Source organism: Hyperolius riggenbachi, chromosome 3 (genome assembly GCF_040937935.1).
Source record: "Hyperolius riggenbachi isolate aHypRig1 chromosome 3, aHypRig1.pri, whole genome shotgun sequence".
NCBI classification, from domain to species: domain Eukaryota; kingdom Metazoa; phylum Chordata; class Amphibia; order Anura; family Hyperoliidae; genus Hyperolius; species Hyperolius riggenbachi.
The window spans coordinates 362,875,713-362,902,393 of record NC_090648.1 but is presented as its reverse complement, the minus strand read 5'-3'; the positions used below and the strand labels follow the sequence as shown (position 1 = coordinate 362,902,393).

At 45.3% G+C, this 26,681-nt stretch overlaps 1 protein-coding gene across 2 annotated transcripts in view; it reads left to right on the top strand.

Annotated features, from left to right (window-relative positions):
• The first annotated feature begins 7,996 nt into the window (after positions 1-7,996).
• Positions 7,997-26,681, top strand: part of PPARGC1B (PPARG coactivator 1 beta) — a 190,542-nt gene continuing 171,857 nt past the window's right edge. For both annotated transcript variants that reach the window (XM_068272876.1, XM_068272875.1), the window contains exon 1: positions 7,997-8,068. In XM_068272876.1, coding sequence (XP_068128977.1) covers positions 7,997-8,068 — 72 coding nt within the window. The remainder of the gene's footprint in view (positions 8,069-26,681) is intronic.

Sequence of the window (26,681 nt, the reverse complement as noted above, 5' to 3'; positions counted from 1 at the left end):
TGGAACGCAGAGGAAACTTCCTGGTTCCAGTTTGGAAATATGAAAGCTGATTAGGAGTGGAACGCATATGTCACGTGTGCTGTTAGCACCGTAAAGTAGATGTGTTTACGTTTGGCAAGGCATACGTGAACATGGAGGCGTGCCGTGTGCATGAGATAATATGATGCACCGTTATGGGCGCACTATAACCAGAGTGTAAGTTTAAAACAGGGCTGTGGAGTCGGAGTTGTGGAGTCGGAGTCGTGGAGTCGGGCAATATTGGGTGCCTGGAGTCGGAGTCGGGAAAAAATGCTCCGACTCCGACTCCTAATGAATTTGTAACTGTAATTAAAATAGAAAATATGATAAAATGTTCTATTTCTCAGATAATAGTCATTAAAAATAATGTATATATACAGTATATATACAGTAATAGCTGTGCTTAGTCCACAAAAATGAAATAAACCAATCAAAATTAGTTGTGCTGCTTCAATAAAGCAGTCCCCGTATTTTTAAGGTCAGATATACATATCTGATTGTGACTGTATATATGATGTGTATACAGGAATTTCTTATATATATATATACTAAATAACATCTATGCTGTAAGAATAAAGCCTGGTGTGTAGCTGTGTCACTAATAGAGATGGTCAATGAGATGGAAATAATTCTGCACTGATGCTGATTTATGCAAATGTATGCACTCCCTTTGCTGATGAAATCAAATAAATTGATATGTTAAAATTTGGTTTGGTGACTACAAATTAAAGGGTACCTGAGACGGATGAAAAGTAAAGTTTTATACATACCTGGGGCTTCCTCCAGCCCCCTTCAGGCTAATCAGTCCCTCGCTGTCCTCCACCACCCGGATCTTCTGCTATGAGTCCTGGTAATTCAGCCAGTTAGCGCTGTCCGGCCGCATGCCGCTCCCACAGCCAGGAACATTCTGCACCTGTGCAATAGTGCTGTGGAGTCAGTCCAAAAATCCACCGACTCCGACTCCTCAGTTTAGGATTCCACCGACTCCGACTCCTCTAATTTGCATATTACAATTTTGTTGATTAAGAGTATGTAACATGAAATTCGTCTCTTAACTGCCAACGCTTAGGAATTTTACAAGACAACTGAAGTGAAAAGGATATGTAGACTACTATATTTATTCCATTTAGAATAAAACTAGTCCTTGGTAAGAGTACTTGTAAAAGGTACACACCGGAACAAAGAACATCTATCAGGCCCTAGGCAATGTAAGTGTGGGTACATGTAAGAATGATGTGCAGGTACTCTGCAGGGGAATGAGGAGATTCTTCCTCTATTACACATTCTTCATGCACAATCTGAACAAGGTTTATGGGTGACAGACAATACCTCTGTGTTCAATGTGCACAGCATTCTCAGTGGATTCCCTGCAGCTCTGTGGGGAGTGCATATGTAGAGTATAGTACTACTGTGTAACAAAGTAAACCTGAGACAGATGAAATTAAAGTTTTATACATACCTGGGGCTTTCTCCAGCCGCCTTCAGGATAATCAGTCCCTCATTGTCCTCCTCCACCACCTGGATCTTCTGCTATGAGTCCAGGTACTTGAGCCAGTCGGGCGTAGTGCGCATGCACACACTCCGCCGCCAGGAACATTCTGCACCTGTGCAATAGTGCTGCACAGGTGTAGTATGCTCCTGGCGGCGGAGTGTGTGCATGCGCACTACGCCCGACTGGCTCAAGTACCTGGACTCATAGCAGAAGATCCAGGTGGTGGAGGAGGACAATGAGGGACTGATTATCCTGAAGGCGGCTGGAGAAAGCCCCAGGTATGTATAAAACTTTAATTTCATCTGTCTCAGGTTTACTTTGTTACACAGTAGTACTATACTCTACATATGCACTCCCCACAGAGCTGCAGGGAATCCACTGAGAATGCTGTGCACATTGAACACAGAGGTATTGTCTGTCACCCATAAACCTTGTTCAGATTGTGCATGAAGAATGTGTAATAGAGGAAGAATCTCCTCATTCCCCTGCAGAGTACCTGCACATCATTCTTACATGTACCCACACTTACATTGCCTAGGGCCTGATAGATGTTCTTTGTTCCGGTGTGTACCTTTTACAAGTACTCTTACCAAGGACTAGTTTTATTCTAAATGGAATAAATATAGTAGTCTACATATCCTTTTCACTTCAGTTGTCTTGTAAAATTCCTAAGCGTTGGCAGTTAAGAGACGAATTTCATGTTACATACTCTTAATCAACAAAATTGTAATATGCAAATTAGAGGAGTCGGAGTCGGTGGAATCCTAAACTGAGGAGTCGGAGTCGGTGGATTTTTGAACTGACTCCACAGCCCTGGTTTAAAAAGAGGTATAATAAAGTTGGTTGATTTACATCACGGCCTGATGCGCCGTAAACTGTGCATTGTACTTAGAGCGTAGGTTGGAGGATAGGTACAATAAAGTTAGTTGAAACGTCAGTATAAAAAGTGCCGACAGAGTGTCTGACGTCAGCCCCTGATGAGTCGCATAGGGCGGAGCTACGCTAGACACTGTCGGCAATACCAAGAAGTACCGGCGCACACGCTTAGAGACACGGAGACTGAGGCGGATGTTGGCAGAGTGGTCACCGGGGACCCAACACTGTTATAACGCTAATTAACAAGTCAGCAAAGTGTGAGTGCAATCCGGTTTTTCTAATTCTTATAATAAAAAGTTGTACACTATCGAGATTCTTTTAGTCCCACAGTTAATTGATGAAAAAGGAGGCGGTTGAATCCTGTTTATTAAATACCCTACTATGCTGTAAAACCTACCTCCAGAGACTGCAGGAGGTTTACTGGGTGAGTGCAGACAAGGTAAGGGTGTGTCAAGGTGCTCACTTGTGGTGTATTTTAAGGAATAGTTTCCATGGTCATTCTATAAGGGAGAAAGTGGTGGTAGACACTGATGTCCATGACAGAATTACACTATCTGCCCTCTTCTTTTTATATGACGTGTTGACCTAAAGCGGAGCCTGAATAAAGGGAGAACAGAAGCAATCCAGAGTTGAAATATATGGACTTTTGATTGCCCTGTATATGGACTTTCTGTCTGGTTTTTACAGTTTTGATTTTTAGCTTAACAGGTCTGGAGCGCTGCTTTAATTGTGAATAGCAATTTAAGCAGGTGCCTGGGTCCTAGTGGGTGTATAGGGGCCTGTCACCTTTTTTGACTTCACCCCCATTTCAGCTTACCAGAAAGACTATGGTGTGGGTTTGCAAATTTATGTTGTCGTGGGCCCTGTTTTGTCTTAAAGTAAACCTGTAAGAATGTTAGGCAAAAAATGTAGATACTTTGGATCCTCTAGAGCAGTGGTTCCCAACCTGGGGGCGATCGCCCCCAGGTGGGCGATTTGGGTTCTAAGGGGGGCGGTAAATTTGTGGAGGGCGACAGGGGGCGATCAGTATGAAAAGGCAGAAAAAATAGTGTCGCAGTGTCACTCGTTTTTAAGAAAATTATGGGCAAAAAATATGATCTGTATAAAATATGCAAGTGTGCATGATAGAGTTGCGTAATTCCTCAGGGCTCGTTGGCCACGCGCCGGTGTAATGTCAGATATTGCAGCCTGGAAGCAGCCGCATGCTCAGTGGGAAGTTAGATATTATTTACCTGAAATATCTCCGCTTCCGCACCACGTACACTCCCGAAATTTTCAGGGGAAGGAGGGGACCCCCAGATCTAGCTCTGTGTCGAATTGCAGCCCCCGAACCCCGCGAGTTCCCGAGATAGGTTTGCTGCAATCAGTCTCGGGAACCAGCGGGGCTTGGGGGCTGCAATTCGGCACAGAGCTAGATCTGGGAGTCCCCTCCCTCCCCTGAAAATTTTGGGAGTGTACGTGGTGCGGAAGCGGAGATATTTAGGACGTTTTATGTGGCTGCACAATTTAATAGGACGCAGGCTCCTACTGCGCATGCGGGGCTGCACAACGTGCGGGGCTGCAATAGCTGACATTACACCGGTAAGGGAATTGGCGCAAAGTAGTTGAGTCACCGGCTATTTTTAGCTGGCAAGGTCACAGCGATACCCCCTCCACTGGCACCACCACCTGGCGTAAGGGTATACCGTACTGAGAAGGGGGGCGACAGGGGTGAGTCGTCTTCCCCTAAGGGGCGATACCTCATAAAAGGTTGGGAACCACTGCTCTAGAGGCTTTCACCATCCCCCTCCATTCCAGCGCTGGGAATTCTGAAGTTCGTGGCTGGACAAGCGAGGCGGCACTGTGCAGGACAGCTCGGGTACCACAGAGCTGCTGACCAGGCTTGGTGGAAAAAGCAGTGTGGCTGAACTCTGTAGACAAGCCCTTTATGGGCTTGCAAGGGGTCTTGGCTCTGGAACAGCAAGGAGGACTGAGGAAACCTCTGGAGGAGGATCCAATGGTTTCTCTCTCTTGAGGTAAGTACCCAAATGTAGCACTTTGTTGCATCAGGGTGCTTTAATAAATGTTTGGGTTTAGAAACCTGACAATATACAGTCCTGGCCAAAAGTTTTGAGACTGTCAAAAATATGAGTTTTTACAAAGTTTGCTGCTAAACTGCTTTTAGATCTTTGTTTCGGTTGTTTATGTGATGTACTGAAATATAATAAGCACTTCATACGTTGCAAAGGCTTTTATTGGCAATTACATGAGATTTATGCAAAGAGTCAGTATTTGCAGTGTTGGCCCTTCTTTTTCAGGACTTCTGCAATTTGACTGGGCATGCTCTCAATCAACTTCTGTGCCAAATCCTGACGGATAGCAATCCATACTTTCATAATCACTTCTTTGAGTTTCTCAGAATTAGTTGGTTTTTGTTTGTCCACCCGCCTCTTGAGGAATGACCACAACTTCTCAATGGGATTAAGATCTGGGAAGTTTCCAGGCCATAGACCCATCATTTCAACGTTTTGGTCCCCGAGTTACTTAGTTATCACTTTTGCCTTATGGGCGGCACGGTGCTCCATCGTGCTGAAAAATGCATTGCTCTTCACCAAACTGTTGTTGGAAGAAGTTGCTGTTGGAGGGTGTTTTGGTACCATTCTTTATTCATAGATGTGTTTTTTGGCAAAATTGCAAGTGAGCCCACTCCCTTGGATGAGAAGCAACCGCACACATGAATGGTCTCAGGATGCTTTACTGTTGGCATGACACAGGATTGATGGTAGCACTACCCTTTTCTTCTCCTGACAAGCCATTTTCCAGATGCCAAAAACAATCGGAAAGGGCTTCATCAGAGAATATGACTTTGCCCCAGTCCTCAGCCGTCCATTCACCATCCTTTCTGCAGAAGATCAATCTGTCCCTAAAGTTTTTTTGGGAGAGAAGTGGCTTTGTTGCTGCCCTTCTTGACACCAGGCCATCTTCCAAAAGTCTTCGCCTCACTGTGCAGGCAGATGCACTCACAACTGCCTGCTGCCATTCCTAAGCAACCTCTGCACTGGTTGCACTCCAATCCCGCAGCTGAATCCTCTTTCGGAGACGATCCTGGCGCTTGCTGGACTTTCTGGGACGCCCTGAAGCCTACTTAACAAGAATTGAACCTCTTTCCTTGAAGTTCTTGATGATCCTATAAATTGTTGATTTAGGTGCAATTTTAGTAGCAACAATATCCTTGCCTGTGAAGCCATTTTGGCTGCACGCGTTTCTTTGCTGGTCACCATGGTTAACAATGGAAGATCAATGATTTCAAGCATCACCCTCCTTTTAACATGTCAAGTCTGCCATTCTAACCCAATCAGCCTGACCTAATGATCTCCAGCCTTGTGCTCGTCAACATTCTCATCTGAGTTAACAAGACGATTACTGAAATGATCTCAGCAGGTCTTTTAATGACCGCAATGAAATGCAGGGAAAGGTTTTTTTGGGATTCAGTTACTTTTGATGGCAAAGAAGGAATATGCAATTCATCTGAACACTCTTCATAATATTCGCTTTCCAATATTTTTGACAGTCTCAAAACTTTTGGCCAGGACTCTATTGTGACCTGTTTCTTCCCTGCATACATTCAGCGCTTTAGGGCCAAGGTAGTCAGATGTTAGAAATCTTTTTTTAAAAAATGGCACAGCTCCGAAATTTCTGATAAAGTGCAGTTCTGAATCCTGAACTGTCATCCTTTACTTCACTAAAACAAGCATAAAACAAACCTGGAAAATATGGGGCTTAGTAACCTGGAAGCTGTCTTATTTGGGAATATTAGGAATATTGGCAGTCCCAAAATGGCAGCTAAGTTTTTTGTTTTTAAACTGTGTTCTTGTGTTCAGGGGACTTGGTGTGCGGGACAGAGTCAGGGTGCAGCGAAGTCTAGTGGCGTAGCTGCAGAGCCGTGGGCTCCATTGCAATTTTTTAAACCGGGGCCCCAGCCCACCCAAAACTATACTGCTTGATTCAGAACACCAAAACCATCTTTCTAAGGACAACTATTGTGTAGGGTTGCCAGGTGTCCGGTTTTTGGCCGCTGTGTCCTGTCCAAAAAGGCATGTTAAACCGGACAATTAAGATGTCCGGTTTAATGCCTTTTGTCACTTGCCGCCACCCGTCCGCCAGCGCTGCGCGACCGCTGATTCGCTGCCTGGCTGTCAGTCAAAGGCACAGCCAGCCAGCTTACACGGCGTAAGTTACGCCAGCTTAAGTACCGCCCCCGAGCCCGCGCTTCCCGACGTTGCTACGGCAACGCCAACGCACGCATGACGTGCGTCACTCGCGTCATTTGCAATGCGATTCTGCATCTGCGAAGGAAGCAAGGTAAGGTCAGGAGCCTGGAGATATGGTGAGTGAGTGACCCATAATTCTCTGGTTGTATTTCCGCTCTTTGTGTGCATTGGCTCCACTCTATCTCCCCTCCGTATAGTCCAGGCGTGACTTTCAATCTCATTCAATCTCGCCTGAGCCCGCTGCTTACTATACTTTACACTTGAATTCATACTATTGTACAACGCAATTTATACTGTTATACTTGTTATATTTGCTCAAAATGTGTACATACATGTATGCGCAGATTTATATTTTAACTTTATGCCTATGTATGTCCACTTTATTGTTCTCAATAAAAAATTTTGGTGGGAAAAAAAAATAAATTTTAAAACTTCACGCAAGAAATTGACCACTTCACTGTGCAGAAACGCCATAAATGCATTGCATTATTTGCATAGTTTTCCAGTTTTGTAATAGTTTTCTGCTTTGTCTCTTATGTGCATTTACTGGTGAAAAGCGGTCTCTTATTAAGTGCATTTACTGGTGAAAAGTGGTCTCTTATGTGCATGTACTGGTGAGGACAGTTAGTGACATGGCTATGTACTCTGTAATGTGCTGCAGAAGATGTCAGTGCGATATAAATACTGTAAAAAACATTTTTTTAAAAAGCCCATTGCTTAGCCCCACTCTACATAAAAGTGCGCTTCTGACTCCGCCCCTAACTCCACCCCCTGTCCGGTTTTCTCCATCAGCCGACCTGGCAACCCTACCATTGTGTGAGTGGTGTAAGCGAAGGAAAAGGAATGGCTTGTTAATGATTATCACTACTAGCCAAAGCACATGGAGATATGATCACTACAGCACCAATAAAGATCATGCAGTGCCCCTTACAACAGTGGTGAATAACTGAATATTATTCATATGCTGGACTGGTAACAAGAATGTAACAGCTACAAATTAAAAGGGAATGACAGTGTGGTGTCAGATAAGTATACAGGAGCTGGTAGACATAAACCAGCAGCTCTGACAAGTTTCTTAACTTTTTTTGCCAGGGAGCATTGCTTCTGGTGATTTCACACTGCTACCTGCGGAGGAAAAAAAACTCAAGACGTATTGGGAAGAAGCAGCGTGTGACAATGTGGGACAAAGGTCTAGCAGTGAGAGCAGCAGCAACGTGCACTCCAATCCCCGGGCTGTCACTGTCATCCTCCTATCCTATCCTGAGCCGGCTGCTTGGCCCTCCCCATTGCCGGCTCGCCTCCTCCTCCTCCTCACTGTGCTCTGCTCTCTCAGCCGGGGGAGCTGCACTCGCTGATGAAGATGGCGGACTGCAGCACACTGTTGGATGAAGATCTGGAGTCTTTCGTTTTCAGCTATCTGACTGACAGCCCGGTAAGAAGCGGCGTCTCGGGGGATGTCGCCAGGCTTCTGCTGAGAGTCCCTAATCACTGCAGCGCTTTGCAGTGACAGATTAGGGGCACCCCATTCTTACCATACACCCCAATTTTTGAGTTATGCAGAAAATGATCTGCCAGGTGATCCTGCAGCATGTGCAGCCATGCCTGCTGATGCCCACATGCTTGGCGTGCCCCCCCCATTTCCTCACCAACGCTCCTTATCTTCCATTAACTGCATGCATGATTTCCTCTTCATATTTTACATCCGATTACTGCTCCCAACTGGGACCCTTAATAATCGCAGGAACAATATTGCAGACTGCACCCTATTCCTTTTTCTTACTTACAGCCCAGCTTTGAGCAGGTTATCACCACTGACCTGCACTTTCAGCACCATACACGTGGACTTTGCTGAAGTGCTGCTGATCGGGGTAGTAGCACACCACTAGTCCTTCTGCAATGTCTGGAGAAGTTGTTACTAGTTTCATTCATTCTTATGTGACACGTGGAGCCGGTAGGGTAGCGGCGGGTGAGGGTTCAGGCTAGATGTGCTTGTGGATGGGCACTAGTATGCATACCGGCTGCCCATGTGCTGCTGGCAGCCAGCATGTTCCGTGCACTGTGCAGTGCTGGAGGGGGCGTGTAGCTGCCTGGCCTCATCCCTCTGCCTGGAAGAGTGTGAATGTGTGAATATAACTTTCGTAATCTATGTTCCAGCTACAATCCATGTGGCATGCAAATTCTCTATAGCAGAAAATACTATTTCCTGCATGCTTGCAAAGCTTCCACCATCTGTGATCATTTCTAGATCTATGGATGGGCTGCATTGAGGAAAAAAACGTGGCATACATCACCATGATGTATAGATCTAAAAGCACTATGTACTAATGCCTTCTACACGCCAAGCAACTGTCACTTCAGATTCTACGTTCAATCAAGAAAAACTATACAGCCTACTAATGACCAGTGGCCAATGTCGAGTTCAAAATCAATCTCTTTTTTTGATCAGATGCAGATCAGACATGCTGGAAAATATTGATCAAAATATCAGTCATCATTCCATGTGCATGTCCTCTGGTTCCATTTTCGATGGTATCTGATCGGCATTTGAAAAAGAAAATCTCATACATGTGTATGCAGTTTTCTTCTGTATCTGATCGATATCAGATCTGAGTATCTATCTCATCGCTAGCTCAAATAGGATCTGATGTTAAAATTGCATGGTGTGTACCAGGCTTAACAGGTTGATGGAGGATGGGGGAATATTTGGATAATTAAGTAATGTTGCCGACATCACATTTTCCAAGATTTTTTTGAACCATGCTTCAATCTAGCCTGCCAGCCTTCGATTTCATGCAGTTCATTTAAAAGTCTGATTGGGCATGTTGGATGATCATTGTTGAGTATGGTGGGAGATGCATATAGTGTTGTGCTGCATTGAGTGGTACAATGATAGCAGTTTATCCATTCTCAATCACATTTCTGCTGAAATCTAATCTGGATCATGTGGAAAAGGCGGTAGTATTGACCAGAGAGTGAACAATGATTTGCTGGATAGGGCTGTTATCAAACCATGTATGGCTGCTGGATTTAGTTATGAAAGGATTTTGGAGTGCCAGTAGTTGCATTGTATATGAGATTTAGCATTATACCAAGTCAGTCAAGAAATACATTAATGCTGAATAAAATTTGGATGTGTTGCAGACCTATGTATTGTGCATGACTCCCTCTCTACTGGTGATCACAGAGAAAATCAGAGGCAGGTGTATGTTTCATCTTGGAGGCTGCATTCAGGGCTTCCTGTGTTGACATTCTTGTGTTTCCAGAGTGACTCCAAAGCTCAGTGACCATAGCCAGGTTTGCAGATGGAATCTACAGTGAGCCCTGTTAATTACTATGTTTCCTGTCCAGCCATACGGTTATGAAAGTCGTTCCAGGCTGTCGGTACTCGGTTTTATAACAGAGTGTTATAACAGATCCTCAGAGTAGTGGTTACAAAACAGAGCTGTTCTGGGCATGTGTGAGTTTCTGCTTGCTCCAGGCTGTTGTTGGGAGAGAAATCTTGTCCAGTTGTCTTTTATAATGCATAGTGACTTCACTGCATGAATCATCCCCATCAGGATTGCAGAAGCACCATCTAGATAGCAACTTGCTGGATCTTGACTGAGCAGTACTGTCGCAGTTCAGATTATGAAACTCCTTCCAATGTACAATTACCTTTAACATTATCTGACTTTGGTCTGTGCACTTTAATCTCAAGACAAGGTTTTCAATGAAGGTGTGTAGATCAAATCACAGGAGACAGGAAATACAACATTTCCTGAATTTCAAAGCTCAGTTAGCTCAGTTCCTAATTTAGAAGCAGTCGATAACCTGCTTCACTTCAGTAGCATTACTGCTGGTGAAATGACAAGGCTGAGCTAATGCTCTGCCTCCCCATCCTGCACACTGGATGATTTGTGCTGCATTTGCTCCATCTGACTATAGACCGCTCTGCCAACCCAGACTGCACACATTACGTCCACTCAGAAATCATAATTACAGGCGTGATTACATCTTTATGGAGAACAAATAGCTTTTCAAGAGCTTGTAGATTAGAATGTGTGGTGGGAGGCAAGGGCTGCTGCAGTATGAATTGGTAGCACAGAGCTGATATGAACTATCGTCATTAACTTCTCCATGAGAAACTAACAGGTGTCTGCAAAATTGAGTTGAGGACTCCAATGCCGGCATGTTTCCATAGTTATAAGTGTGCAAAAAGCACTGGGGAGTGCTAGCCCATGAGATGCTAATGGTTCATTCCTCTTAAGGTCCCCAGAGATGTGTCGCGGATTATGCAGATTTCGATGGGGAGTGGGATATCTGTGTACACACTCTGAAGAATCTCGATTATGGATTGGGGGAATCAATCAATTGGATTGGATCTACTTATACTTTTGTGGGGATTTATTAAAATCAATGCATAGAGAAGTGATGCTGTTGCCTAGTGCCACCAGTTTGTTTTCGTCTGTTCAAGAGAGCAATAATTGGGATTGGTGGCACTGTTAAATGGCTCTTTGCTTCTTTGCACAGGTGTTGATAAACCAGCCCCAGCCCCAGGTTTCACAATGTGACTGTTGGAACACGTCCAACTGGCATCTTCTCTCTGTGGTTGGCAGCATTGATGATTTTCATGAAAGATCCATTTTCCTAATGATTGTTGCTGGGCTTACTGGAAAATACTGGCTACTAATGTAGAAGACATTGTTCTCGACCAGAGCATGTATCTGATACTGTGCAATTAGTGCTAACCGAGACAAAGTTAGTTGTACCACTAGAAAATCTGGTTATGTATCAGTTATATCTATGGTTGTTATAGCAAACACCACCATCAGACCTTAACCCTGTGAGTGACAGAAAGGGTAGTTAGTACATTCACACTTTTGTCTGCCTTTACTTGTGTATTATAGTTTTGCTAGCCGTTGGGTTGGTCTATAGAACTGGTTTTAGTAATGTACACTTTCGTATTGTTCAACATTCTTTTTTAAAAGAATGCTGAACTACTCAATGTCTGTTAGTAGTGATGTGACTTGTATTAATGTGACAATTTATCAGGAGATGTTAGAATGATTGTTTATCAGTAAAAGTCATGGAAATCAATAAGCAATAAGGGGTAAAGGGGGGGGGGGGGGGTCAAGCAAGCAAACTTGAAGTAAACAATTTGCTGTTGGACTGGGCACCAATTCTATGTTTGTAGGCCTCTAGGGCATCTTCTGGGACTTGACCTATTTGGAGAGGAGCAATCTGCCAAACTGCACTCCTTCAGAATGTCTGTCTCCATAGAGATGGACAGGCACACTTGACCAAGTTGAGCTGCCAGTTCTTGCTTGCTGTTCCATCATTGGATCTTGTTCTTTAGAGTGTATGACCATCTGAAATGTGTAGGTAGTCTTATACTATGTATAGACATTAGAGATTTCTCATCCAGTCCAGGTGTCTGTGGTTGGATTGAAGGTCTGATGATATGAATTCTGCTTCAAGAGTTTTTGATTGCTACTGTTGGTAGATAAAAATCTTGATTTGACACCTATGAGTCCAGTTAAAGGACCATTCCAGCATAAAAAAGTAAGCAGTTAAAACCTGAAAGAACTGACAGGTTTTGGACTAGTTAATCTACTCATGGGGATTCTCAGGGATTTCTTTGTTTTCAAAAGCATTTCCTGGATGGCAGTTGCGAAGTCTTACAAAATAGTGTGCAGGGGACTAGGGAGGCTAGCTGGTATCTTACTATTTTGACAGTTAAACTGCCATTCAGGAAATTATTTTGAAAACAAAACCCTGAGAATCCCCCATGTGGAGAGGGACTAGTCCAAAACAGGTCGGTTGTAACTGCTTACTTTTCTCACTTGAGTGGTCCTTTAATTCATGGGTAGCTTGAATGTTAGAATGCATTTTGCATTAAATGGTGGTGTTGGCATTTAAATACAAGTGACAGTTTTTCTTGACTTTAGCCCTAAACTTGCAGCTTGCAGGAACAAGACTTTAGATAATAGGCAGACAAATACTTCCAGCAGCTCCTCACCTACACACTAGCCCAGTGTTTCTCAAACCTGTCCTCTATTCCCTCCAACAGTGCATATTCTGCAGCTAACTTTATTTATACATAAGTGGAGTAATCAGTATTTCAGTAATGTGAATTAACCACCTGTGGGGATGTGCAGCCCACAGAATGGAACTCCTTGTTGGAAATTGTGATCGGGTTTGGGAGATGCTGGCCAATAGACTATACAGACTAATGCTTGCCAGCTGATGAGCTTTATCCAGCAGTGTGCCAATGTACAGTAGCTTTGAATAGAGTTTCTACATTCCCCACTGGCAGATCATCATGGTCATGTGACACATCAACTGGCTGGTGCGACCATTTGTTCAGACGATGGTCTCCTGAAATGGCAGACGTCTGTTTCAGCTTTATGTCTGTGGGTACCTTTATGGTACCTGGAATTGCTCATCACCTCATGCCCATCTTTCCAAACCCTGCAAAATGCAGAAACAATGAATATGCCCAGCATATCTCCCTTTGTAGCTGCTCAGCAGTCAGGTCTTGTGAATAATCTCTCATTTCTGCAAAACAATTACTGCATGGCATGCATGCATGCATATCATTTGATTTTCTGTACCTATCCAGCTTTATTATCAGTGGCCATTTGAGATCCTGATATGCAAAAACACCACATTTTTACGTTACATGTTTGTCCAACCTCACCTTTTTCCATTTAGTGTAATGGTGGTCAAAGGTCATGGAGTGCAGCGTGCAAAGATAAAGTTAATGCTGGCATCCTGTAAACATCTATGTTACTATTTGGATTATATTGCCATGCAGTAAATCTATCTAATGCAGTAGCATAAGTAAATTACTGCATTTTGCGGGACTGATCTGACATACTTGAAAATGTTCCTGTCTAGTATTCATTCCTTTCCTGTCTTCATACACATAAACGCAAGCATGTGACCAAGCGTTTCTATGTGAATGCCAGCTGACAGAAGGTCGTCTTAAAGGTAACAAGATTGTCTCCATACCTCTATTGTCTGTGGGTGGCATATTACCGCACAAATGATCACACTGTAAGGAATGGTATCCTAAGTGGGTGAAAGACAACAGCAGACCATATGCAAATAGACATTTCAAAAGAGGCGCTTGACCATGTTTGCATGCATTTCTGTTTGTTTCCTAGACGCTACACAGCTTGGCCATCTTGAAACATTATAGCCTCCATCAATGTGTATACTGGCATATTAGCATAAAATGAGATTTAACACAAATCAGCTGTGGGGCATTACAACACTATTTTATGCTGAGCAATTGTTCATGTAAACTAGGCCTAAGACTAGCTCTTGCCATACATCCAGTTCTATCTTTGCCACACATCCAGTTCTATCTTTGCCACACATCCAGTTATATCCTTGCGGTACCTCCAGTCATGCCATTGCCACACCTCCAGCCACATCTTTGCAGTACCTCCAGTCATGCCATTGCCACACCTCCAGCCACATCTTTGTGGTACCTCCAGTCATGCCATTGCCACACCTCCAGCCACATAATTTCGGTACCTCTAGTCATGCCATTGCCACACCTCCAGCCACATCTTTGGGGTACCGCCAGTCATGCCATTGCCACACCTCCAGCCACATCTTTGCGGTACCTCCAGTCATGCCACTGCCACACCTCCAGCCACATCTTCGCAGTACCTCCAGTCATGCCATTGCCACACCTCCAGCCACATCCTTGCTGTACCTCCAGTCATGCCATTGCCACACCTCCAGCCACATCATTTTAGTACCTCTAGTCATACCATTGCCACACCTCCAGCCACATCTTTGGGGTACCTCCAGTCATGCCATTGCCACACCTCCAGCCACATCTTTGCGGTACCTCCAGTCATGCCATTGCCACACCTCCAGCCACATCTTTGCAGTACCTCCAGTCGGGCCACAGCCACACCTCCAGCCACATCTTTGCGGTACCTCCAGTCATGCCATTGCCACACCTCCAGCTACATCTTTGCGGTACCTCCAATCATGCCATTGCCACACCTCCAATCATGCCATTGCAGTACCTCCAATCATGCCATTGCCACACCTCCAGCCACATCTTTGCGGTACCTCCAGACTCCAGTCATGCCCATTGCCACACCTCCAGCCACATCTTTGCGGTACCTCCAGTCATGCCATTGCCACACCTCCAGCTACAACTTCGCAGTACCTCCAGTCATGCCATTGCCACACCTCCAGCCACATCTTTGCGGTACCTCCAGTCATGCCCATTGCCACACCTCCAGCCACATCTTTGTGGTACCTCCAGTCATGCCATTGCCACACCTCCAGCCACATCTTTGCGGTACCTCTAGTCATGCCATTGCCACACCTCCAGCCATGCCATTGCCACACCTCCAGCCACATCTTTGCGGTACCTCCAGTCATGCCATTGCCACACCTCCAGCCACATCTTTGCAGTACCTCCAGTCATACCATAGCCACACCTCCAGCAACATCTTTGCGGTACCTCTAGTCATGGCGTTGCCACACTTCCAGCCACATCTTTGCAGTACCTCCAGTCATGCCATTGCCACACCTCCAGCCACATCTTTGCAGTACCTCCAGTCATGCCATTGCCACACCTCCAGCCACATCCTTGCTGTACCTCCAGTCATGCCATTGCCACACCTCCAGCCACATCATTTTAGTACCTCTAGTCATACCATTGCCACACCTCCAGCCACATCTTTGGGGTACCTCCAGTCATGCCATTGCCACACCTCCAGCCACATCTTTGCAGTACCTCCAGTCGGGCCACAGCCACACCTCCAGCCACATCTTTGCGGTACCTCCAGTCATGCCATTGCCACACCTCCAGCTACATCTTTGCGGTACCTCCAATCATGCCATTGCCACACCTCCAATCATGCCATTGCAGTACCTCCAATCATGCCATTGCCACACCTCCAGCCACATCTTTGCGGTACCTCCAGACTCCAGTCATGCCCATTGCCACACCTCCAGCCACATCTTTGCGGTACCTCCAGACTCCAGTCATGCCATTGTCACACCTCCAGTCACATATTTGCAGCATCTCCAGTCATGCCATTGCCACACCTCCAGCTACAACTTCGCAGTACCTCCAGTCATGCCATTGCCACACCTCCAGCCACATCTTTGCGGTACCTCCAGTCATGCCCATTGCCACACCTCCAGCCACATCTTTGCGGTACCTCTGGTCATGCCATTGCCACACCTCCAGCCATGCCATTGCCACACCTCCAGCCACATCTTTGCGGTACCTCCAGTCATGCCATTGCCACACCTCCAGCCACATCTTTGCAGTACCTCCAGTCATACCATAGCCACACCTCCAGCAACATCTTTGCGGTACCTCTACTCATGGCGTTGCCACACTTCCAGCCACATCTTTGCAGTACCTCCAGTCATGCCATTGCCACACCTCCAGCCACATCTTTGCGGTACCTCCAGTCATGCCCATTGCCACACCTCCAGCCACATCTTTGCGGTACCTCCAGTCATGCCATTGTTACACCTCCAGCCACATCTTTGCAGTACCTCCAGTTGGGTCATTGCCACACCTCTAGTCACATATTTGCAGTACCTCCAGTTGGGCCATTGCCACACCTCCAGCTACAACTTTGCAGTACCTCCAGTCATGCCATTGCCACACCTCCAGCCACATCTTTGTGGTACCTCCAGTCATGCCCATTGCCACATCTTTGCGGTACCTCCAGCCATGCCATTGCGCACACCTCCAGCCACATCTTTGCAGTACCTCCAGTCATGCCCATTGCCACACCTCCAGCCACATCTTTGCGGTACCTCCAGTCATGCCCATTGCCACACCTCCAGCCACATCTTTGCGGTACCTCCAGTCATGCCATTGCGCACACCTCCAGCCACATCTTTGCGGTACCTCCAGTCATGCTCATTGCCACATCTCCAGCCACATCTTTGCGGTACCTCCAGTCATGCGATTGTCACACCTCCAGCCACATCTTTGCGGTACCTCCAGTCATGCGATTGTCACACCTCCAGCCACATCTTTGCAGTACCTCCAGTTGGGCCATTGCCACACCTCCAGTCACATATTTTCAGCACCTCCAGTCATGCCATTGCCACACCTCCAGCTACAACTTTGCAGTACCTCCAGTCATGCCATTGCCACACCTCCAGCCACATCTTTGCGGTACCTCCAGTCATGCCCATTGCCACATCTTTGCGGTACCTCCAGTCATGCCATTGCGCACACCTCCAGCCACATCTTTGCGGTACCTCCAGTCATGCCATTGCCACACCTCCAGCTACATCTTTGCAGTACCTCCAGTCATGCCATTGCCACACCCCCACCTACATCTTTGCAACACCTCCAGTCATGTCATTGCCACACCTCCAGCCACATCTTTGCAGTACCTCCAGTCGGGCCATTGCCACACCTCCAGCCACATCTTTGCAGTACCTCCAGTCGGGCCATTGCCACATCTTTGCAGTACCTCCAGTAATGATGTTGCCACATCTGGTCATCATACTATGAGTAATTCATAAGAAAAAGATGTTGTCTATTATTCACCTTAGGCGTCCTCTCTAACATCACTACTCCTCTGTCATGTAAGCATATGGAAATAAGCTGTACATCATTTTCAAGCATGGGGGGTATATAGTCCCATAAGCCATTTTCAACAGAGAAATATATACACAGATCAGCACACCTGACGGACAAATGAGGATGACAGAAGGAGAGGAGATTCAGTTCCAAAATAAGGCCTGTTTGTCGCCCCCTCCCCCCAAAAAAGAGGGACACTTAGAAGCTCTGTATAGCAGCTATGTGCAGCTACTGGTCTGCTGATCCTAAGTTTAGCGGAATAGTGTGAGACTGTTGTGTTGGCATAATTAAACTAAATCTTACAATATAAATGCAATGTTTTTTTTAATCATCTGTTTTGTATGGATCATGTTTTTCACTATCTTACTGGGCCCCAAGTAGGTAGTTTATTGCTTTTCATTGACCTGAAGGCAAAATGGGCCTGCAATAAGATTAGACAAGGACTGGAAACAGAACTAAATATGTTAATCCCTTCACTGCTTCAAGTGCAGAAATGGTGAAAAAAATGATAATATGATCTAAAGCCACCTAATAAAGTAATATGCAGTGCGGCTGTCTGGCCAGCAGTATGTGTTGGGCTGGTGGAGACAGGCGAGGCACTGTAGTCACAAGACAGCACTGCTGCTGAGCACACTACTGCTTGCGTCTATGTAACCTCTGATGCAATTGTCTTAGGCTTCCTGGAACAGTCACATGCTTTTCTCTTGTAAATTATAAATGGGAGGCGGATACCCGGACTACTGCTGACGTCCTTCATTACTACCTAACCAGCCTCCTTTAGACCCGCCTCCTACACTACTTCTTACTACGGTCTCTGATCCTCTGAATGGAGGCACAAGGCAGCTGGAGCAAAGTCTGCTTGGCTCATGTGTTTGCTGTGTGACATGAAGGACATTAGGCAGCTCCCAGCCGCGTTTCTGCTGTGAACAGTTCTCTTCCTCTCCCACTGCTGGTCTGCACCATTCTTCATCCTGCAGGCAGCAGCAGTGCACATTGTTTATTGAGAAGGATCCCACAGCTCAGTGTATTGAATACAGACCATGAACAATTAACAGGAACTTCAGAAGTATTCATGCTTATTATACAGTTATTACAATCCTCTAGTCTGCACAGTTGTTGCTTTGTTTAGGTGCAGCCATGTTGCACATGCAGATACTTCACGCTTTGTAATATAATCTACTGTACTTTTTTTGGATTCTCCCTCTTGAGATAAACTTTTTCCACAGCACAGAGTGCATCAAACATTCCATGTCACTAGCTGTCCCTGTTAGGGCTCAAAGTCTAGCCCACACCATAGTTCTAAGCCAGTTTTCAGAGGAAACCAATCTTGTCTGATTTTTGGAGCACCCGAGGGACACACACAAATATGTGGGAATCATACAAACTCCATGCACATAGTGTAGCCTGGACTCTAGCACTTCAAGGAGTTTACAATCAAATTGCGGAATTGTTCTTTAACCCTCCTGGCGGTTTGCAAAAAAATCGCCAGGGGGCAGCAAATCTTTTTTTTTAAATTTTTTTTTTTCTTTTCATGTAGCGAGACAAAGTCTCGCTACATGATAGCCGCTGCTCAGCGGCATCCCCCCAGCCCCTCCGATCGCCGGCGGCGATCGGAGATCCGGAGATCCCGTTGAAAGAACGGGATCTCCTGGAGGGCTTCCCCCGTCGCCATGGCGACGGGCGGGATGACGTCACCGACGTCATCGACGTCGTGACGTCAGAGGGGACTCCGATCTGCCCCATAGCGCTGCCTGGCACTGATTGGCCAGGCAGCGCACGGGGTCTGGGGGGGGGGGCGGCCGCGGCGAGAGGAATTGCGGCGGATCGGCGGGTAGCGGCGGCGATCGGGCACTGCACGCAGCTAGCAAAGTGCTAGCTGCATGCAGCAAAAAAAAAATTATGCAAATCGGCCCAGCGGGGCCTGAGCGGTGCCTTCCGGCGGCATAGCCCGAACTCAGTTCGGGCTTACCGCCAGGAAGGTTAAAGAGAACCCGAGGTGGGTTTGAAGAATATTATCTGCATACAGAGGCTGGATCTGCCTATACAGCCCAGCCTCTGTTGCTATCCCAAACCCCCCTAAGGTCCCCCTGCACTCTGCAATCCCTCATAAATCACAGCCACGCTGCTGACAAACAGCTTGTTAGAGCTGGCTGTGTTTATCTCTATAGTGCCAGTCTGCTGCTCTCCCTGCCTCCTGCAGAACTCCAGTCCCCGCCTGCATCCCTTCCCTCCCTGCTGATTGGAGGGAAGGGACGGGGGAAGGGACCGGAGCTATGCAGGAGGCGGGGGAGCAGCTGAGACTGACACTACAGATGTAAACACAGCCTCACAGCATGGCTGTGATTTATGAGGGATTGCAGAGTGCAGGGGGACCTTAGTGGGGTTTGGGATAGCAACAGAGGCTGGGCTGTATAGGCAGATCCAGCCTCTGTATGCAGATAACATTCTTTAAACACACCTCGGGTTCTCTTTAAAGCGGACCTGAATGCATAATATCTTTTAAAGAGAATAATTTGTTACAGCCAATACAAATCCTGTAGTAAATGTGCAGTGTGTCTACTTCCTGCTTTCATGGAAGCAGACATATTGTTAACATCCTGTGTTTACCAGTTAGCTGCTCTGCTGTGGCAGAGGAGATTTTTACGGTGACACAGTTGAGAGATCAAAATACAGTGCACAGATGTGGATGAATTGGACAGGCTAAACTCTCTGAATACATACATGGTGCATTTCTCATGTTTTCCTTTTGTCCTGTGCAAGAGTTCAGGTCTGCTTTCAAATTGTATGTTTGAGTTCTCTACAAAAGCCTCTATAAGCTGTTTTCCGAGATGCTAATTCTCCTTGTGGGTCTCCTAAAAGTTGCACACTGACTCCTGAGGTCCTTCCTACAAATCACTGAGCACGTCTGGCTTACCGTAAACGACCCACACACAATTGGTTTTAGCGTTTGGTTTTCAAGTGATGTCTCCTGAGTGACCTGCTGATCTGAGGTGCTTCATGATTTTGTTGTAATTGGTGTTATATTCTGAGACTTCAGTATAGAGTCTACCACATGATATGAAATGAAGCCGTAGATGTCAGAGGATGGCCAGCTATAGTCTGAGCCATTAGTGACCATAGTGGTGTGTGTTTGTGTGTAAACAAACCTGATGGCTGGACAAAAAGAATATTTAGCTCCAAATCACAGGTTACCATGCTGAAAACAATAGTGATGGGACAATGTTTCAGACCTGTCCGGCAGGTATCACAGGGTGATCAATTTTAAATGCGGAAGTCACTATTCTAAAGCCATATGCACAGAATGAATGGCGCTATACTGATCAAACAGCAGGAAGTTTTAAATCAGGATGATTTAAAAATTGTTCTACTGATCAGTATCGTGTCATCCGCTGCTTTCTCCCATCCTGCATTCAGCCATTTGTTCTACTGGCAAGATGCCCAAATTGTGTGATCATATTGAGGCATCATCTCTGAAAGATCTGTTATGTATTATTCCACAGCATGAGCAGCCCTGGCTCTGCCATCCATTCCCTTTCCTGTTATCTCTCACACTAGAGACACTAAACTGAGAAGCCCACAGCCATGAAATGATTCTTATCTGATTCTGACCTTTTTAGGCAATGATAATTGTGTGTCAGTCATTACAAGGTGGTAGATCACCTCAGCCCTCTGATCAGAAGCCTTGTACAGACACTAATGTTGGCATATGTGGCCTGATAGCGTACATTGATCACTTTTCAGGTTTTCCATGATTTGCAAAACTGAGTACTCTGAACTGAAGATTATAGTTGCCTAGCGCTTTGGAGTCAATTCTGTTTCCAATTCCAAATTGGACACTGCAGTGTGCTGTTGTGAAGCCGTAGCCAAATCTCTATAGCACAGCTATAGTGATTAGGATGTGGTCTGCGGAAAACTGCTGGTGGCATTTTTTTTGGGGGGGGGCTGCACGCAATTTGGATGCAACCTGTTGATTTTAATGGGCTGCAATTCCGCATCCCAAATCACATGCGGAAAACGCTAGTGGAAATAGGCCCTTAGGCGTATGATTAGTTTAACACTAGTCACAATATTCATGTTGAGGGATTGACTGCCATAAAATCTAATTCCAATTACCCACTGCTCTGTGTTTATTAACTAGTCTACATCATGAACCTGCATAGCAAGCAATTCAATATAATCATAAATGTGTCTGCTGTAATGTCTCTTAGTCTCCTATTTCAGTCAGCTTGGCCACTTTCTGGTACATTGCGGGGGAGAGGGAAGCTTGTTATCTCTACTCCCACATTCCTGCTCCTCACTGATTGGCTGAGGGCATTTTAGTGTGACAGGAGGCTGAGAAGGGAAATACACCTCACCCCTCTGCAGAAGCTACTGAAATATGAGCTATAGCAGTTTTCTCTTTATTTACTAAATAAAATGCACTGAAATCAAAACATGGTCAGTGCAATACATACATACATACATACATACATACATACATACATGCATATATGCATTATGTAAGTAGAATAAGTATTAATCTACTTATATATGTTTTTCCAGGGATAGTATGGCTTACCCTTGTGCTTTAAGGTTTGTACATACTCTTTTAATTGGTATTGCCCAAAACAAACATTCTTTTCAGATGACCGCTTAGGAATGATCGTTGTATAGATGGGCAGTTCATCTGTTTGCCAATAACAAGCAACCAGTTCTGTTCTGTAAAGAGGAACAAATATATGGTGACTCTTATCCATGCCAGTCATATTTTTATTTCATTACAATCCAAGGTCGCTGCAAAAGGTAGCTGTCTATCCCTAGAACATCCTGTCAGAAACCTTGTTTTATTAATCAGCTGAAACCTGATTGGTTGTTCTTGGCTCCTCCTATACTTTTGCTCCAGTTTTCTATTCATCTGTCTAGACAAACTACCATTGCTGTCTATGTACGGATGCTTTTAAAGTCAATAAATAAATGATTATGGCTTTATTTTGTTCTTGCATTGGGTCAATAGCACTGCTTCCAGTCCCCTTTAGTGCAGGCAGAGTTGCTTAGTTTAGTGTCAAAGAGTTCATGAAAAACTTATTAACCAGTGCAAGTTCCACAGGGCAGGAGTGTGCATTTATCAGGAGCTAGATACCACTGTGCTAGGCATTTGGATGGTATGTCAAACCTTTTAATGACTTTAGTAGAGGAGCAGCGATAATGCAGACCTGCTGGCGCTAGTTAACATGTAACAGGATTTTACAAAGCCTTGCAAGTCTGCACGACAATCTGCAGGGATTTACATTGTGTTTTATAAATCTCTTAAATGTTTATAAGTAGGAGGCTGTGACTTAGAGGCATGTTTGGTACGCACAATGGGACTGGCAAGGAAAGTCGAGCTGTTGGCAGTAGCAACCTAGTCACTTTGTAAATATTTCAGCAGCCCGGCTGTTGAGGTTTGCATTAGAATGGGGGCAAGGAATGTATGTGGCTTGTCGGCACATATAGCAGTGCTACTATCCTTGGATAATAGTGTGCAGCTGTTAAAAAAATATATGATATGATATTACCCCTTGACAGGCTTTGTTGCTGATGTTATGACTGGTATTCACCAATGATTTCTTGCTTATGGAAGAAGAGGAAAGACCTCAAGAACCAGGTACTAAAATTTAAAGAAAACATCCAGGTTTTTTTTTTTTTAAAAAAAAGCACATCTACTTAGCTGGGGCTTTCTCCAGCCCCTGGCATCTTATGTGTCCCTCGCTGCAGCTCCGATCCCAGCCGGTGGCCTGGGATCCCCTCTTGCAGCAGCTGACCTGGCGAGGTTGGCAGCCTCTGCGCCTGCATGTGGTCGCGCTCCCGCAGTTGGGAGTGTTCTGCACAGTACTTAGTACTGCGCCTGTGCAGAATGATTCCAGCTATGTGAGCGGTGTGGCCAGGTACAGGTGCAGAAGCTGCTGACATCGCCAGGGGCACCAGCTGGGAGCAGAGCTGCCAGGGGCTGGAGGAAGCCCCAGGTAAGTAGATTTAAAAAAAAAAAACGGATGTTTCCTTTAAAAGTAATCTACAGCGAGAGGGATAGAGAGGCTGCCATATTTATTTCTTTTTAAACAATGCCTGGTTGGCCTGCTGATTCTCTGCCTCTAATACTTTTAGTCATAGACCCTGAACAAGCATGCAGATCAGATGCTCTGACTGAAATCAGACTGAATTAGCTCATGCTTGTTTCAAGTGTGTGATTCAGACACTGCTGCAGCCAAAGATATCAGCAGGCTAACCAGGCAACTAATATTGCTTAAAGTGAACCAGAGACGAAGCACCCTCATGTATTTTTCCATATATATCAATAGGGACATTAGAGAAAACCCCTACCAGCAGCTGCTAGAGAGATACGTAGAGGGCGCACTTCTCTTAAACCAGACTGGCTCTGACTGACGGAAGTGCAGGGACTTGATACCGGAGCTGCGGGAAGACTGAGGATGGCGGCATGGCAGCGATCCGAGCGGATGGAGCTGGAGGAACCCCCAGTTATGTATACATCTTTTTATTTAACAGAGCTCTGGTTTCCTTTAAAGAGAACCCGAGGTGTGTTTAAAGAATGTTAACTGCATACAGAGGCTGGATCTGCCTATACAGCCCAGCCTCTGTTGCTATCCCAAACCCCCCTAAGGTCCCCCTGCACTCTGCAATCCCTCATAAATCACAGCGGTGCTGTGAGGCTGTGTTTACATCTGTAGTGTCAGTCTCAGCTGCTCCCCCGCCTCCTGCATAGCTCCGGTCCCTGCCCCCGTCCCTTCCCTCCAATCAGCAGGGAGGGAAGGGATGCAGGCGGGGACTGGAGTTCTGCAGGAGGCGGGGAGAGCAGCAGACTGACACTATAGAGATAAACACAGCCAGCTCTGACAAGCTGTTTGTCAGCAGCGTGGCTGTGATTTATGAGGGATTGCAGAGTGCAGGGGGACCTTAGGGGGGTTTGGGATAGCAACAGAGGCTGGGCTGTATAGGCAGATCCAGCCTCTGTATGCAGATAATATTCTTCAAACCCACCTCGGGTTCTCTTTAAAAGGAAATAAATATGGAAACCTTGCTTTAGGTTCTCTTTAAGGGGTTGCTCTGTTTTGACACAATCTATATAGCATTCGTCACCACTATGGAATTCATTTAGTAACTGAATGTCATTAAATATTACCTTTTAACCTGAGTCTGCGGCTGCTATAAGCTTTTAGTAAACTTGCAGGAAAACGTAAACTATACCCAGAATTCTCCTCTTACTGATGTATCATTGGTTTATGATTCTGGACAAAGTGGGAAGTAAAATACTTCTGCCTTTGTATCCATCTAGCTGTGCTGGTTTACTGCAGTGATAGTCATTCCACAGAGAGGATGTGCACTTGTCATTTGTCACGTGTCAATCTCTAAGCAGCTGTGAGAGGGGTGACTTTACTCTGAAGTGAAAACTGCCCACTGTTGAGAACACCCACTATTATGTCAGCACCAAGCTTTCTGAATGAATCTCTGGGTCACATGACTGAAAGGGAATTTCTCTGGAATGGCTGCACCAAACCTGAACATTTAATGAATAGAAACATCCCTTATTCAACTATATTAAGAATGACCGCTTTTCCTGACAAGGCACCCGCTGCAGATGCCCGCGGAAGCAATAAAAGCATATGAACAGTTTATTCACGGCCACATACCTTTAGCACTACCTTTTAACTAGCCTATTTAAAGCCTTTGTGGCAGTGGGCACAGTCTCATTTGCTTGTAACATGCCCAATGCGTGTTCCATGGTCATCCACAACAGCCTGACAGTGGTTACTACCACCAGTGTACAAGTTGGCAGCATGATCACTGGCAGCTGCATGGACCAATATTGCAATGCAGCTATGAGGGCGGTAGAATGCCTACAGTGTACCACCCCTATAATCATCAGTTGTGAATAAATTCCTTTTAAATATATCTCCCTCACTGTAGCCATCTTCTTTGTCATGCTGATACACTTGAAATCAGAAACAAACACCCCCAAAAAGTGGGAAAAGCATAGGATCTGCTTTTTATCAGTAGTTTCATCCTTTCAGAATAAAAGCAGCACATTAAAGTGTCTGGGAAGCCTTTATCAGTGCTTATCCCCAGATAGATGCACATCAGTACATGCCATTGACTGTGCTGCTTTCACTCCGTGCAGCTAATTGGCAGAGTGTGCAGCCTCCTGCTGTTTGCTACATGGACTGTGGAGAAACTGAACACGTTTATAAGTGTCTGGTGGACTGATAGGAAATGCTACGTTTTCCTACATGTCCGATTTTCATACTGAGATTGCTTAACCATCAAGCACAATATGCAATTAACTTCCACTTGTTTGGAAATGAGAGCGCTGACAAATAGAACATTGTGTGTACAGTCCTAGTGAATGGTGTGATGTCTGTCTTCCTTCTTCTTCAGCTCTTGTCACTGATCCCAGGCCTTTGTTAGTTTTTCTTTTTTTCTTTCTTCCATGTCTATCTTGGTTTGTATAGAGAGTATGGATGGACATCTGCCGTGTTGGCATCCGTTCTGTGAATTCTCTGTGAGGTGACAGTCGCACTGCTTCCGCATTACGCCCTCTGATGAGCCAAACAGACCTGTCACATTCCCCAATTTGATACATGAATCTGTTACATTATTATTGTTATGCATTTTTATAGCCTTGACAGTTTTCATAGTGCTTTATAGAATTCACTGAATAATTTCTGGCACTCTCTCTCTAAGGGAGCCTTAGAGAGAGTGCCAGAAATTATTCAGTGAAATGCACACTGCATGCGATTCCGATTTTTAATCGGTTTTTACATCCGATTCCGATTTTTAATCGTTACTGCATGCTGTGGATTTTCTTCCGTTTTTCTGTTGATTGTATACAGGGAAAATCGGAAACGAAATCGGAATCGCAAAACGGATTTGCAGTGTGCAGGGAGCCTAATGCTGATGATCTAATGCCCCTTATATGGTCATAGTCTAATGTACCTGCCACAGTCCAAGGATAATTTGAGCAAAAAAGAATTAACGTGCCAGTATGTTTTGTGAGGGGTATGTTGGCGGTGAAAGCAAGATACTGTAAAAATGTGGACATTGGGATTTGCTGCTGTGATGGTCAAGTGACCACTGGGAAGCTTATCTTGAGATAGTTAAAGCCAATTGGTGGTTCTGTTTTTGCGTACGTATATCTACGCCGCCCGTGTCCTGGGCACAGGGTGAGCTGAATGATGGTTCACCCTGCTGCTACTGAAATTCCCGGCGGCGTAAAATACTGTTTATCCTCAGTCGTTGCTACTTGGAGGGAGATGTCATTTGGGGTCCAGCTATCTCTGGAACCTCAAATTACCCTTACGCGCCCTGCACAGTATAACATTACTGCTATGGCGGCACCTACTTGCGGAGCTGAAAAAAAACACCTGCTACATTTGTTTAAACTGGCCATACACTAAACAATTTTTCTTATTTTAATGCTAAGATTGACATTATGATTGAC